Below are 13,587 nucleotides of genomic sequence, written 5' to 3' on the forward strand. Positions count from 1 at the left end.
AGGAACCCTATTCGGAACAAGGGAATTTCCCTTTTAAAAAGGGAAGAGTTGACAGCTATGATTGAGACCCAGGTTTTTCTGGTTCAGAGGAAATGAGAAAGGGAAGCATATTTATCACTACAAAATACAAGAGAGAAAACGACTGCTTTTATCAGAAAGTGTTACATCCTATTGGCGCTTGATATATTTTAGAAAGGAACCCATGAGGGAAAATCAGTGATTATTTTATGACATGCCTCCAAACCCCATATCTGCTTATGTGTGTGGAAATGCTCAGAACAGATTTTAGGGGTGTGGTGGGACCATGTGGGGAGAGGAAGGAGTTGTGTTGCACAGCCAAAAGTCCTCCCACTAGCAGACTTTCTTCACTGAATTCTGCCCATTGTATTGTATCTTTTTTCTGGAGGAATTTCAGCAGTTAAAATGATAATGCCACCAAAAACAATCTTTATTTTGTTATCTGCTAATCAAAATATTGATCCAATAGTTACAACAATGTACACTGAAGTGCATCTGGAATAACAAATAAACAAGGGTAAAAGCCAGAATTTATATGATGATGGGAGATCTCCAAGTCCTGTACTTAGCCCTGTTTTGTATAGCAAACTGGGTTATAGACTACATAGCTTATAGCAAAGCCAGTGGCATAGCATGGGGGGTGCAGGGGGGGCCGGCCGCACCGGGCGCAACATCTGGGGGTTAGGGAAATCCACGGGTTAGGGGGCGCAAATCCACGGGTTAGGGGTGCAAATCCATGGGTTAGGGGGCGCAAATTACTTGCCTTGCCCCGGGTGCTGATAACCCACGCTACGCCACTGAGCAAAGCTTGAACAAAATATATTGAGAACACCTTTATATGAGATATTATGGGGGGGTTGCAACAGTCAGTTAAATATAACTTATTTTCACAGTTTGGATTCTGAAAAAAAATATCATTTAAACCTAGTCCTTCACTTCTGGAATTTATCTTGGATAAAATAAAAGAGGAGAGACATCTGTAAGATTTCAAATATGGAAAGCAACAAACTTTTTAGAATACAAGATCTGGTATATCAAGGGGTTCATGATTTCTTACTCAGAAATTAAGAGGAGACTACAAGGCAGGAATCCCCCACAGTTTTCAAATCCAATCTTGTTTGCAATGACATTTTAGATCATATGAACAAACACGAGTGAACCTAATTTGAAATGTAAACAATGAAAATATACAAAACAGACATTAGCCAAAATTCAGTTTGGAGCCCAAGCAAGTAAGAGTCTGCACGGTTATTATAGGCTCAATAGTATAAGGGAAAGCAACCCAGTGGATATGTGGAAACGTCTTCAGAAAACATTGCACAGGTTTTCCCCTAAATATGGCAAATCGGGTCCTCCCTTAAAGAGGGCACGTACTGCAACGAGACCTGGAAACCGACACCCTATGTTGTGGGTGGGTACGATTGGTCAGCCACAACACCCGATTGGTAGGTCCCTCGTAGCTGCATGCAATCTGGCCAATGGGACGCAGTCCAAATGTTTCGAGGAACCAGGTGGTACATGACACCAGTCAAGCTTGCAAAAATATATCATTTGCCCGACAATAAATGTTGGAAATGTAAAGAAAATGAAGGTACATTCTTTCACCTTTGGTGGACGTGCCCAAAGATTAAGGCTTTCTGGAAGATGATCTATAATGAAATGAAACAAGTATTTAAATATACCTTCCTGAAGAAACCAGAGGCCTTTCTCCTGGGCGTAGTCGGCCAATTGGTGCCAAAGAAGGATAGAGCTCCTTTCATGTATGCAACAACAGCAGCAAGAATACTTATTGCAAAGTATTGGAAGACACAAGATTTACCCACCCTGGAAGAGTGGCAGATGAAGGTGATGGACTATATGGAATTGGCGGAAATGACTGGCAGAATCCGAGACCTGGGAGAAGAGTTGGTGGAAGAAGATTGGAAGAAATTTAAAGACTATTTGCAGAAACACTGTAAAATTAATGAATGTTAAAATGATGATGGATTGAAAATAAGTGGCATTAGCAACAAAGTTATTAAGAATATGCAAAAATGAATTGATAATGGATGGAAATATAGAGTTATAATATGTTAAGATATAGAGTTAAGATAAATGAATGAGGGCAAGGATTTGCTGATTTGATTATGTAAATGGGATACAAAAAGGGGAGGTGAGAGGAGGTCAAGGAAACAAGCAAATGAGTTTAAAGTTATGAAAAACGGATTTGTTTTTAATTTTTTCTTATTTTCTTTTTGTCTTTTGTATGTTGTATTTTTATTTTTTATTTTTTCATGTATTTTTGTACTTATGTTTTTGTAAAATTTTAATAAATATTTCTTTAAAAAAACACACAAATGTTTCGAGGAACCTATTTATGCCCATGCACATGACCCAGAGCTTCCTCTTTCGGCTCGTGCATTTGTAACACCCACCCACCTCTCCCTACTTTTAGGGCTTTGCGCTTGACCTTGCTATGCCGTCGTCTGTCGTTGGGAATTTTTCCCACTTGGCTGATTGGCTGTTGCCATTTGGGTTTCACCTGCCGCGTAGCAAATCGTCACAACTTGTGGATAGGCTCTGGTTCAGGTGATAGGGATGGGAGAACACTCTTGCAATCCCTATGGTGAAGGGTATTCCGTTAAAGGAATCCAGGGACTCAATGGTTTGGTCAACTCCTGTGAGGGGGTTGTGCCCATGCCTGAGTCCAGGGGCGCATTTGGGTGGCGGAGATAGCCTGTTCCCGGCTTTCCGCTTATCCAGGTGTTCACCCTTGGCTGACCTATGCTGGACCCCTGGGTCAGCGCTACCTGCATGGCAGGGAGCTAGTCGAACCAGAGCCTATGCAACCACTCACTTTCTGTAATCAATAAAGTTGTGGCCTAAATTCTGCCAAAAACCAAAACCAAAATTTGAGTCAAGTGTCAAAAAGAGACAGGCGATTCCCACCCACCCCAGTATGTGGCACAAATGCAGTTTGGCAAAACTATTGGAGGAAAATAGGAAATAATCTTAGCTCGAGTCTTTGAAATTCCATAACATCAGGATTTCCGCAACTTCGTCTTAGACCATAATGCCAGTGCAGTAGAGCTGGTTTAAATCTCTTAAAATTTAAATGTTTGGGGATAGTTGTCTACCACGATTATAATTTTGAAGAATCAGCTGCATGTGAAATAAAGTCCTCCAGAGATTCTTGCTCTAGAGCGGGGGTGGGGAATCAGTGGCTCTCTCTCTTTGCATTGCAGGGGGTTGGACTACATGAGCCTTGGAGTCCCTCCCAACTCTACAGTTCTATGATTCTCTACGTTGTTCTTCTACAACTCCCATTGCCCCTGACACTTGGCCATGATACCTAGAGTTGATGGGAGTCAACACCTGGAGAGCCACAGGTTCCTTACCTTCTCTAAATATTCCTCACCTCCAGCTAGCTGTGCCTTTGTCATATTTGAGGCCTCAGAGCAGCCAGGAAATACAGTGGTACCCCGCAAGACGAACACCTCGGAAGACGAAAAACTCGCTAGACGAAGGAGTTTTTCATTTTCTTAGCCGCTTCGCAAGACGCATTTCCCTATGGGCTTGCTTTGCAAAACGAAGCTTGCCCCGCAAGCTCCGGGGATAGCGGGGAAGCACAGTGCGTATTCCCTGCTGTCCCCGGACCTCTTTTGAAGCAAGGGGCGGCGGGGAGAAGATTGCTTCTCCCCGTTGCCAGCCCCGCAATCTCCGGGGACAGAGGGGAAGGCTCACGCGCCTTCCCCTCTCTCCCCGGACCCCTTTTGAACCAAGGGGCGGTAACAGGGAGAAGCGATTCTCCCCGCTGCCCCTTCCCTTGCTTTAAAATAGGTCCCCGGAGATTGCGGGGCAGGCAACGGGGAGAAGCAATCTTCTCCCCGCCGCCCCTTGCTTTAAACAGGTCCGCGCTTTCCCTCCGTCCCCGGACGGTCTCCATAGGAACGCATTGATTGATTTTCAATGCATTCCTATGGGAAACTGTGCTTCGCAAGGCGAAACACTCGCAAGAAGAAAAAATTTGCGGAACGAATTAATTCCGTCTTGCGAGGCACCACTATAAGTTGCTTCTTAACAAATAAATCTTGATGCTTGTATTCCAAGGACCGCCAGCAACTGATGTTAACATTTGATAAAGCTCCTGGATGCGACTGACAAACATGCCGTAGGTCAGTGTGCCTGAAAAAACAGCTTGATGACATCCTGTAGATTTTTAAAATTATTATTCTGTAAAACATCGTTCTTTTGCCAGTTGTTTAAACAGCAACAGACTTTTTTCTTCGTGTGTTCACAATTTCCCATCAAAATCCGCAATGCTAACCTGAAGCTATAGCAGATACGATCGAATTCCATAGTCTTGGAAGAAGCTTCTGATAAGATTCTTCAGTAGCAGATGAAAATAGCCAGGAATTTCTTTTGAACATTGTTGTGGTTTCTTTGCATGGGGCTTATTAAAGGCTTGGCTTTTTTATGACTATACTGAGCGACAACCTGAAAGCTGCGGAGTAATGCAGTCCAGAATTTACCTAGATACTTAGCCAGTCTTTGTTGTTGTAATGTCCATGTGATGCTTTAAAGACTGACTTTTAGAAGTCTTGATTTATGTTCCTTATTAATCTGAAAAATATGTGTGGGGCATAAAATTTGTTTCACATTTTCTTCAGATGCAAATGAAATCCTTTCCTTCTGATCCAAGAAGTTTCACTACAAAGAAGCAGCGTGGCGACCTTATCTGATTCTGATCAAAGGGCAATTTTCTTTGTACTGAAGAGAAACAAAAATAATATTCATTAAGCCATTCTCTAATTGCAGCTGGATAGCAGTTGTTCTGAATTACCTAATAATAATAATAATAAAACTCTGGATCCCTTTGATGTAATGTTAATAGTCAGTGGATGGCGATGTGCATTAAAGTCTCTTTATTCTTCACTGACATTTAGGTCAGAATGAAGAGACAGCCATGAACAAACCACACACTGGCTTCCATATGAGAATGGTCACCCCCATACTCACCAGACTGACAGATGGGAAGGTTATCTTACCCCCGTCCACACTGTCCAGTGCTGCATCAGATGCACATCACAGCTGTATGTACAGTGATGGGGGAAAGTATTTGACCCCCTGCTAAATTTGCCCGTTTGCCCTCCGACGAAGAAATGACCAGTCCATAATTTTAATGGTAGGTTTATTGTAGCTGTGAGAGACAGAATAACAACAGGAAGATACCAGCTAGCCTGACATCTGGCTGGTTGATAGGGGATCAAATACTTATTTCACTGATTATAATGCACATCAATCTCGTGACTTTTGTCTTCTGGGTTTCTGGGGGTTTCCTGTCGTTATTCTGTCTCTCACAGCTACAATAAACCTACCATTCAAATTATGGACTGGCCATTTCTTCGTCAGAGGGCAAACGGGCAAATTTAGCAGGGGGTCAAATACTTCCCCCCCCCCGCACTGTAGCATTCTTGGAGAATCTATGAGTGGTCCCAGTTAGGATGCAAATACAGTGGTACCTCAGGTTACATACCCTTCAGGTTACAGACTCCGCTAACCCAGAAATTTTACCTCGGGTTAAGAACTTTGCTTCAGGATGAGAACAGAAATCGTGCTCCGGCGGTGCGGCAGCAGCAGGAGGCCCCATTAGGTAAAGTGTTGCTTCAGGTTAAGAACAGTTTCAGGTTAAGAACAGACCTCCGGAACGAATTAAGTACTTAAGCCGAGGTACCACTGTGCACATTCCACTTTCTGGAAGGGCAGCCAGCCGGTGGGTCCAGAAGCACAGCATTCTGTAATGCGAGGGGCTCTTGATCCTTAAAACAGATCTGCAAGCCTGCCTTTGTGTGTAGATCTCACACTGAATTAGGATGTAACCTGTTAAGAGGAAGTTACAGCTATTGGCTGGAAAGTGACAAACAAGGCAATGACTGGTTGCATGTTGCTGTGGATTGTGTGAGGATGGTCTACATGGGCTCTCAAAAGAGGCCTAAACACACACACGCGCACACGCACACACCAAGGAACATGACAACGGCGTTCTAGTTTGTGGTAAAATGGCCATGCATGGGAACAGTTGTAAAAGCAACTGCCATTTCTCAATGGCCATATTGCTTTGTTATCACCAATTTTACCTCCATCCATGTTACAACTATGTTACTACATGTTACTACAATGTCATTGAGCATAAAGTTATACACACTGGGACCAAACCAAAGAAAATCTAAAGTTCACATCTTGTGGGCTCTGACCTGGTGGTTCAGGAATGAGACCTTGGAGTCATGGCAGATAATTTGAAGATGCTGAACCAGTGTGCATAACCTGTGAAAAAGAACACATCCATGCTATGGCTAATTAGGAAAGAGATAAAACTGCCAATATCCCGCTCTGTGATGCAAGTGTGCTTGGAGTACTGTGTACAACTCTGGCCTCTTTCCCTCAAGAAAGACATTGTGGCAGTGGAAAATGCTCAGAAAAAGGCAGTCATAATGATGACATTTTTGGGGGAAGGGGGTAGTTGAGAGAAAAAGTGAGCCTGAGGTGACATAATCAAGGTTTATAAAATTATGCATGCTGTGGAGAAAGGGAGTAGGGTTACCTCTCTCACAACAAACACTTTTGACATCAACTTCCTAAGGAGGTTTCAGTGACACCCCAGGAAAATTTTGGAGGCTGATAAACGGCAGCCTGGCAAATATTTAGTCTTTCATCTAGTGGTGGCGCAGAAGGGTACATGAGAGGAGTACACTCTGCTGTGGCCTGGTCTCCCTTCCCCAGGAAAACATGGGCTCACAGAGGGCTGCAATGTCTTTCTCCATCACTCTCTGTCTCTCTCTCACACACACACTCACATATTGTTCTTGTAGTTTAGTCGTGTCCGACTCTTCGTGACTCCATGGACCAGAGCATGCCAGGCACTCCTGTCTTCCACTGCCTCCCGCAGTTTGGTCAAACTCATGCTGGTAGCTTCGAGAACACTGTCCAACCATCTCATCCTCTGTCGTCCGCTTCTCCTTGTGCCCTCCATCTTTCCCAACATCAGGGTCTTTTCCAGGGAGTCGTCTCTTCGCATGAGGTGGCCAAAGTATTGAAGCCTCAGCTTCACAATCTGTCCTTCCAGTGAGGACTCAGGGCTGATTTCCTTCAGAATGGATAGGTTTGATCTTCTTGCAGTCCTTGGGACTCTCAAAAGTCTCACATATACAAAAAGGTAAAAGACCTATGGACGGTTAAGTTTGACTATGGGTTGTGGCGCTCATCTCACCTTCAGGCCGAGGGAGCCGGCGTTTGTCCTCAGACAGCTTTCTGAGTCATGTGGCCAGCATGACTAAGCCGCTTCTGGTGCAATGGGACACTGTGACGAGTGCCAGGGCACATGGAAACACCATTTACCTTTCCGCTGCAGTGGTACCTATTTATCTACTTGCACTGGTGTGCTTTCGAACTGCTAGGTTGGCAGGAGCAGGGACAGAGCAATGGGAGCTCACCCTGTCGCATGGATTCAAATCACCGACCTTCTGATCAGCATACCACATACCTTCTGATCAATTTAGACCACATATGCACTCTCCTTCACATGCATCCATTCAGCACATCAGCTGAGGTTGCATTTCAATTTCATTTGCATCCATGTGCCCTCTGGAAGAGTTAGTTGAGGTTATCCAGAATGGTGACCTACTGTAATTTGGAAGCAGAAAGAAGTTTTGTGCCTTTTTCTCACTCAACTGGATTTTGCTAACTTCCCTTATCTTCTTTATTTCCTTAGCACTGGGACAAATTATGCTATACGTAGATGGGATGAATGGCGTAATCAATCATAATGAAACAATCCAGTGGCTGTACACTCTCATTGGGTCAAAGGTAAGAAGAGTCCCATCTATTGAAGAGTTTTAAAGATTTTTCCATGTGTGTGTAGACAGCTGTGATACACACACACACACACACACACGGAGAACGTGCCAATGACTGAAAAATTCCACTAGTTTGATACTTGCCACAAGCAGAGGAGTACATGTGCAAAGGCAATGCTACTTCCATTTATAGTGGCACTTTGCTCTCTTTTTTCAGCTAGTGAAAACGATCCATAGGGCAATGTATGTGGAGTTAGCTTCCTAACAGCCCAATGGCAGCCCAATGGGACTACGTGTTGCTGGTCTTGAAAGTGCTGCCTTGGCTACCGGTGAAGTTCCCATGGGAAATGTTAGTACTAGCATATGAAGCTGTGAATGGGACCCAAGTACCTATAAGAGTGCCTTCCTCAGTACCAACCATCTCAGTCCCTGTAATTGGCAGGCGAGACCTTGGTGGTGGTGGCACCCTTGGGGGCTGCCCGCTTGGCATTGGCCCATGACGGGGCCTTCTTAGTGGCAGTGAAATGCCCTCCTATCTCCCTCAGGATTATTTTTTAAAAAAATAATATTTATTAAAGTTTTGAAAGATTACAAAATTAAAGAAAAAGAAAAGAAAAAAAGAGCAAAAACACAGATAAATAAAAACAATTAAGAGAAAAAAAAACAAATCAATCTTTCCATAACTTATCTTTCATTTGCTTGTTTCCTTGACCTCCTCACACCTTTTTTGTGTTCTAGTTCAATTAGCTATTTCAGCAAATCCTTTCCATCTTTGTTTTTATCCTAATAATTTATCTTAATATAATGTAACTTTACATTCTCACCAATTAACAATCTATTTTTTTCTTAATCTTTTATGACATTTCTGCTAAAACCACGTAACTTCATTCCAACATCCTTCTAACATTCCTTAATTTTACAATGTTTCTGCTATCTCCCTCATTATTGGCTTTTGGGAGGAATTTAAAAACATTCCTGTTTGCCCAGGCTCTTCATGGCCCAAAAGCACTGTTCTTGGCAACCTTAAAATCACTGCTTGAGAGAATGTTTTAAAGGGTTTTTAGAGTGGATGGGTTTTAGGTGGAAGGGGTTCCCATATTTGGCTTTGTTGGGAGGTATGGTGGAATAAATAAATAAACTACACGTGCTGCCTCAGTGCCAAACATACAAATCCCTTTAGTGAACAAAAGGATGGTTCTTGCTGTAGTTAAGGAGGCATTAAAAAAACAACAGCCCACATACAGCCTGTGAAGTATTGAGGGAAAATCTAATCAAGATGTTTTATAGACAAAAACAGATCTGTGCTGGAGGTGTGGTAAAATGAAGGGGACACTTATACACGTATGGTGGACCTGTGAAAAAATCAAAAGCTTCTGGAACATAGTATATGACGAGCTTAAAAAAATGTTTAAGTATAACTTTATGATAAATACAGAAGCTTTTCTACTAGGGGTAACGGACACAGGTATAGCAAGAGAAGATCAGAAAATATTCCTCTAATGCCACAGGAGTGGCAAGGATCCTAATTGCTAAAAACTGGAAAAAAGAAACTTTGCCAACCAAAAAGGAATGGCAAGACAAATTGTTAGAGTATATTGAACTGGCTAGATTAACAGAGATCACACTAGACAAGAGTTTCAAAAAGCATGGGAGAAATGCAGAGAATGCTTCACAAAACAGTGCCCTAAAATACATACCTGGACTTCTTTTGATTAATGTCTGCCGGAGACTTTGTGAATATTTAAGTTATACTGTAATTAGAAAAATCTTAATAATTATTCATAAAGGAAACAGCTTATAAGAAGTAAATAAGGAGGCCAGATACAGGATAAAGGAAGTCTTTTATATGGTTGTTTGTATTGTTGTATGTTATGCTTATTGTATGTTATGTTCACGTTTAATGAGGGTGGATTTCTGTGTTGGGGGTGGGGGGTTTATGTTATGTTGTAAATAAAATTTCCAATAAAAAATAAAAAACCCCACAAACACTCTTAATATATGCTGTCAATTGGAAGAAGTGCAGTAGTCTTGAATATTAACTCAGAGCAGACCTTTCTCCTTACTAAGAATCTTTCATATGCGCACAAACACATATGGCGTAAAGTGAATAAAAAGAAGAGACATATCTCAGAGATGCCAGAAACGATTACTGTTTAATATTATATACTTTTATTCTAATGCTTTATGCCCCCATCTGTCAAATATATTATTAGGGCAACTTGCCAAGGAAATAATTTCTGCACAAGGAAGTAAGGCCTCAACTCTCTGAGGTGCCACTTTTATCACCTTTATAGCCTCTATATGTGCCAGTCCTGATGCACCAAAATAACTGAACCACGGCCAGGACAGATCAGACCACAGCAACCCTGATTTGAGTTTGCTCTTGCTAAGGAATGGTGATACTTCCCAGTGAGGACATTCAAAGCAGCAATCTTAGTACAGGGAAATCCTGGGATGTTTAAATTTCCCTCCTTTGCTATAGAAAACCATCACATAGCGCCACCTAGCAGAACAACTAAAATATATTGAGATGAATAGAACACAGACGCTGCACGTTTTTATACCTAAACACAACACACTCACCCTGAAAAGGTCTGGACAGCATTCATAATTGCTTTATTTAAGACTTCCTAATGCAATATAATTTCCATGCATATATTAAGTATTATTTTTGGGGAGGAAATCTTCAGGTCTTGTAAGTCCTCTCGATCAATAAGAAATGTCTTGAACATTATGCGCATGCATAATATTAAACCTTTTATATTAAGCAATTTTTGGTTTCCCTTATTTGCATGTTCAGAACCAGAAACCTCCCCCCTAAATAAATTCACACTTGAGTCAAATTTTGGTTTTGGTTTTTGGCAAAATTTATGCCACAACTTTATTGATTACAGAAAGTGACGGGTTGCATAGGCTCTGGTGAGACTAGCTCCCTGCCATGCAGGAAGCGCTGACCCAGCGGTCCAGCATAGGTCAGCCAAAGGTGAACACCTGGATAAGCAGAAAGCCGGGAACAGGCTATCTCCGCCACCCAAATGTCCCCCTGGTCTCAGGCACAGGCACAACCCGCTCTCAGGGGTTGACCAAACCATTTAGTCTCTGGATTCCTTTAACGGAATACCCTTCACATAGGGATGGCGAGAGCGTTCTCCCATCCCTATCACCTGAACCAGAGCCTTTCCGCAACCTTACAAGTTATGACGATTTGCTATGCGGCAGGCAAAACTCAAATGGCACCAGTCAATCAGCCAAGTGGGGGAAATTCCTGCCGTGCCCCTGTCCCAATGACAGACGACACACAACGGCATAGCAAGGTCAAGCGCCAAGCCCTAAAAGTAGGGAGAGGTGGGCGGGTGTTCCGAATGCATGTGTCGAAAGAGGAAGCTCTGGGTCACGTCCATGGGCATAAATAGGTCCCTCGAACTGTTTAGACTGCGTCCCATTGGCCAGATTGCACCCAGCTTCGAGCGACCTACCAATCGGGTGTTGTGGCTGACCAACTGAACCCACCCACAACACAGGGTGTCGGTTGTCCAGGTCTCACCGCAATACGTGTCCTCTTTAAGGGAGGACCCAGTCTATCCTCTGCTGTTGTCAACATACTCCCAACTAACGTATTTGCAGAAGAAAGTCAGTAGAGACAAGTATGGTAGCAGATGAGAAATCACAACCACGTTCTTAGTTATGCACGGTGTGCCACTGAAAAGCTGTGGAGCAGAGAAATAGAAGATAATTGAGTCACGGAATTGTAGAGTGGGAAGGACCCTGGGGGTCATCTACAATGCAGGAATCTCAGCTAAAGGCTTCCATGTCAAATGGCCACCCAACCTCCGCTTGAAAACCTTCAACAAAGGAGAGTCTACCACCTCTTGAGGGAGACATCCGCTGTCAAACAGCTCTTACTATCCGAAACATGATTCCTGTTATTTAGTTGGAATCGCCTTTCTTGAATCCATTGGCTTGAGTTCTACCCTCCAGAGCAGGAGAAAATAAGCTTCCTCCATCTTCCATGTGACAGTTAAATCTCCCAGGTTTCCTGTTCCAAGCTGGACAGGAAGCTTCTTTAAATATTTGGAGACTGTCCCTAAAATTTACATTATATCCTTCTTGTTATCATCATTGCAATCTGTATGTTTGGAATATTGAGAGCAAGTTGAGAGCCTCTCTAACCCCACACCAACATCCAGCACAGCAGAGTTATTTTTAAAGCCCTCTTAACAGGAGTTAGGTGTTTTTTTTAAAAAAAAAGGTTTATTCCTGTGTTTGTGTAGGTATTAAATTAATGCAGCATAACTCTGATGACTTCACCCAGAATGAAACATATCAAGGCCTACATATTTTTAGCAAGTTTCTGTCATTATTATTGTGTGGTTGGAAAAATAGGATAAACACTAGGGGGTTTCTCTACATCTGTAGCTGTAGCGTTTGGAAGCTGCCCAAACGGTTTCTGAGCCATTCTGTGTCTTTCGAATTTGACTCAATATTTTGGACCAGTTTAGATCTATTGAAAATGAAACTGGTTTCCCCCCCGCCTCATTTGCTATAATAGGGAATCTTTCTTTTAACTGAAGTGGGTGAAATTTGTAGGCACAGCAGACTCTCTAGAGTAGATTAAAGCCTGTCAGATTTTAGGCAGATACATGCAGAATTTTTTGTTCGGGGCCCCTTTAGAATTTGATATTTTAAAGAGAGACAGACAGACAGAAAGACAGAAGGTATCTTATTTTCCGTCAGACTTGGATGCAAGTTGCAGACATGGTCACCCCTTCTAAGGAGATGAAGCCTACTAAATTTTTGTTCTCACTCAAGGGCAGATTTTATAATAATAACTGGTAGGCTAGAAAAAGAGTGTGGATAGCCAGCATCTCATCATGAATTATCCTGGGTGCAAAGAAGCAGCACTTCCTTTTTATATCTGATTCACAGAATGTTGGTTTTTCAATCAACACTAAGCCAGATTTCCTTGGTTTGGACGTAACTGGGATCTCTCTGGGGTAATGCAAGCCAGGATCTTGGTGTGAAGATGGTTCTGTGGGAAGGAACTAGGGGAATGTGTATTTGGTCCTAGTAAATGCTCATGGAGATCATGGACTGGTTGGACACAGAGGAGTGAAGAAGTTGGCTGAAATGGGCAGACGAAAGACAAGCGGTACACAGGCACAGTCTCCAATTGCTTGCAGGAAGCCCTGGAGAGAAGGAGACACCAATGGCTTTGTAGATGCAGGGACTTTTAGTCTCAGCAACTAATTTCATTGAGTGGGACCTACAGGGCATGAGCTGCAGTGTTCATTAGGCCTGAAGCCCAGCCAAGGCTGCCAAGATCATGTTTCTCTAATAAAAAAGTTAACTCCAACTTTGAACTGTGTGATTTACTGATTGGCTTCCTCCTTTACACGGGACGTGGGTGGCGCTGTGGCTAAAACCTCAGTGCCTAGGACTTGCTGATCGCAAGCTCGGCGGTTCGAATCCCCGCGGTGGGGTGAGCTCCCGTCTTTCGGTCCCAGCTCCTGCCCACCTAGCAGTTCGAAAGCACTCCTAAGTGCAAGTAGATAAATAGGGACCGCTTTATAGCGGGAAGGTAAACGGCGTTTCCGTGTGCTGCGCTGTTGCTGGCTCGCCAGAGCAGCTTCGTCACGCTGGCCACATGACCCGGAAGTTTCTCCGGACAGCGCTGGCCCCCGGCCTCTTAAGTGAGATGGGCGCACAACCCTAGAGTCGGACACGACTGGCCTGTATG

At 43.2% G+C, this 13,587-nt stretch overlaps 1 protein-coding gene across 12 annotated transcripts in view; it reads left to right on the forward strand.

Annotated features, from left to right (window-relative positions):
- FHOD3 (formin homology 2 domain containing 3) overlaps positions 1-13,587 on the forward strand; it is a 340,197-nt gene that overhangs the window by 202,368 nt on the left and 124,242 nt on the right. For all 12 annotated transcript variants that reach the window (XM_081883777.1, XM_081883776.1, XM_081883771.1 and 9 more), the window contains exon 6: positions 7,766-7,860. In XM_081883777.1, the coding sequence (XP_081739903.1) occupies positions 7,766-7,860 (95 nt within the window). The remainder of the gene's footprint in view (positions 1-7,765; positions 7,861-13,587) is intronic.

Source organism: Podarcis melisellensis (assembly GCF_964234715.1).
Source record: "Podarcis melisellensis genome assembly, chromosome: 13".
Lineage (NCBI taxonomy): Eukaryota > Metazoa > Chordata > Lepidosauria > Squamata > Lacertidae > Podarcis > Podarcis melisellensis.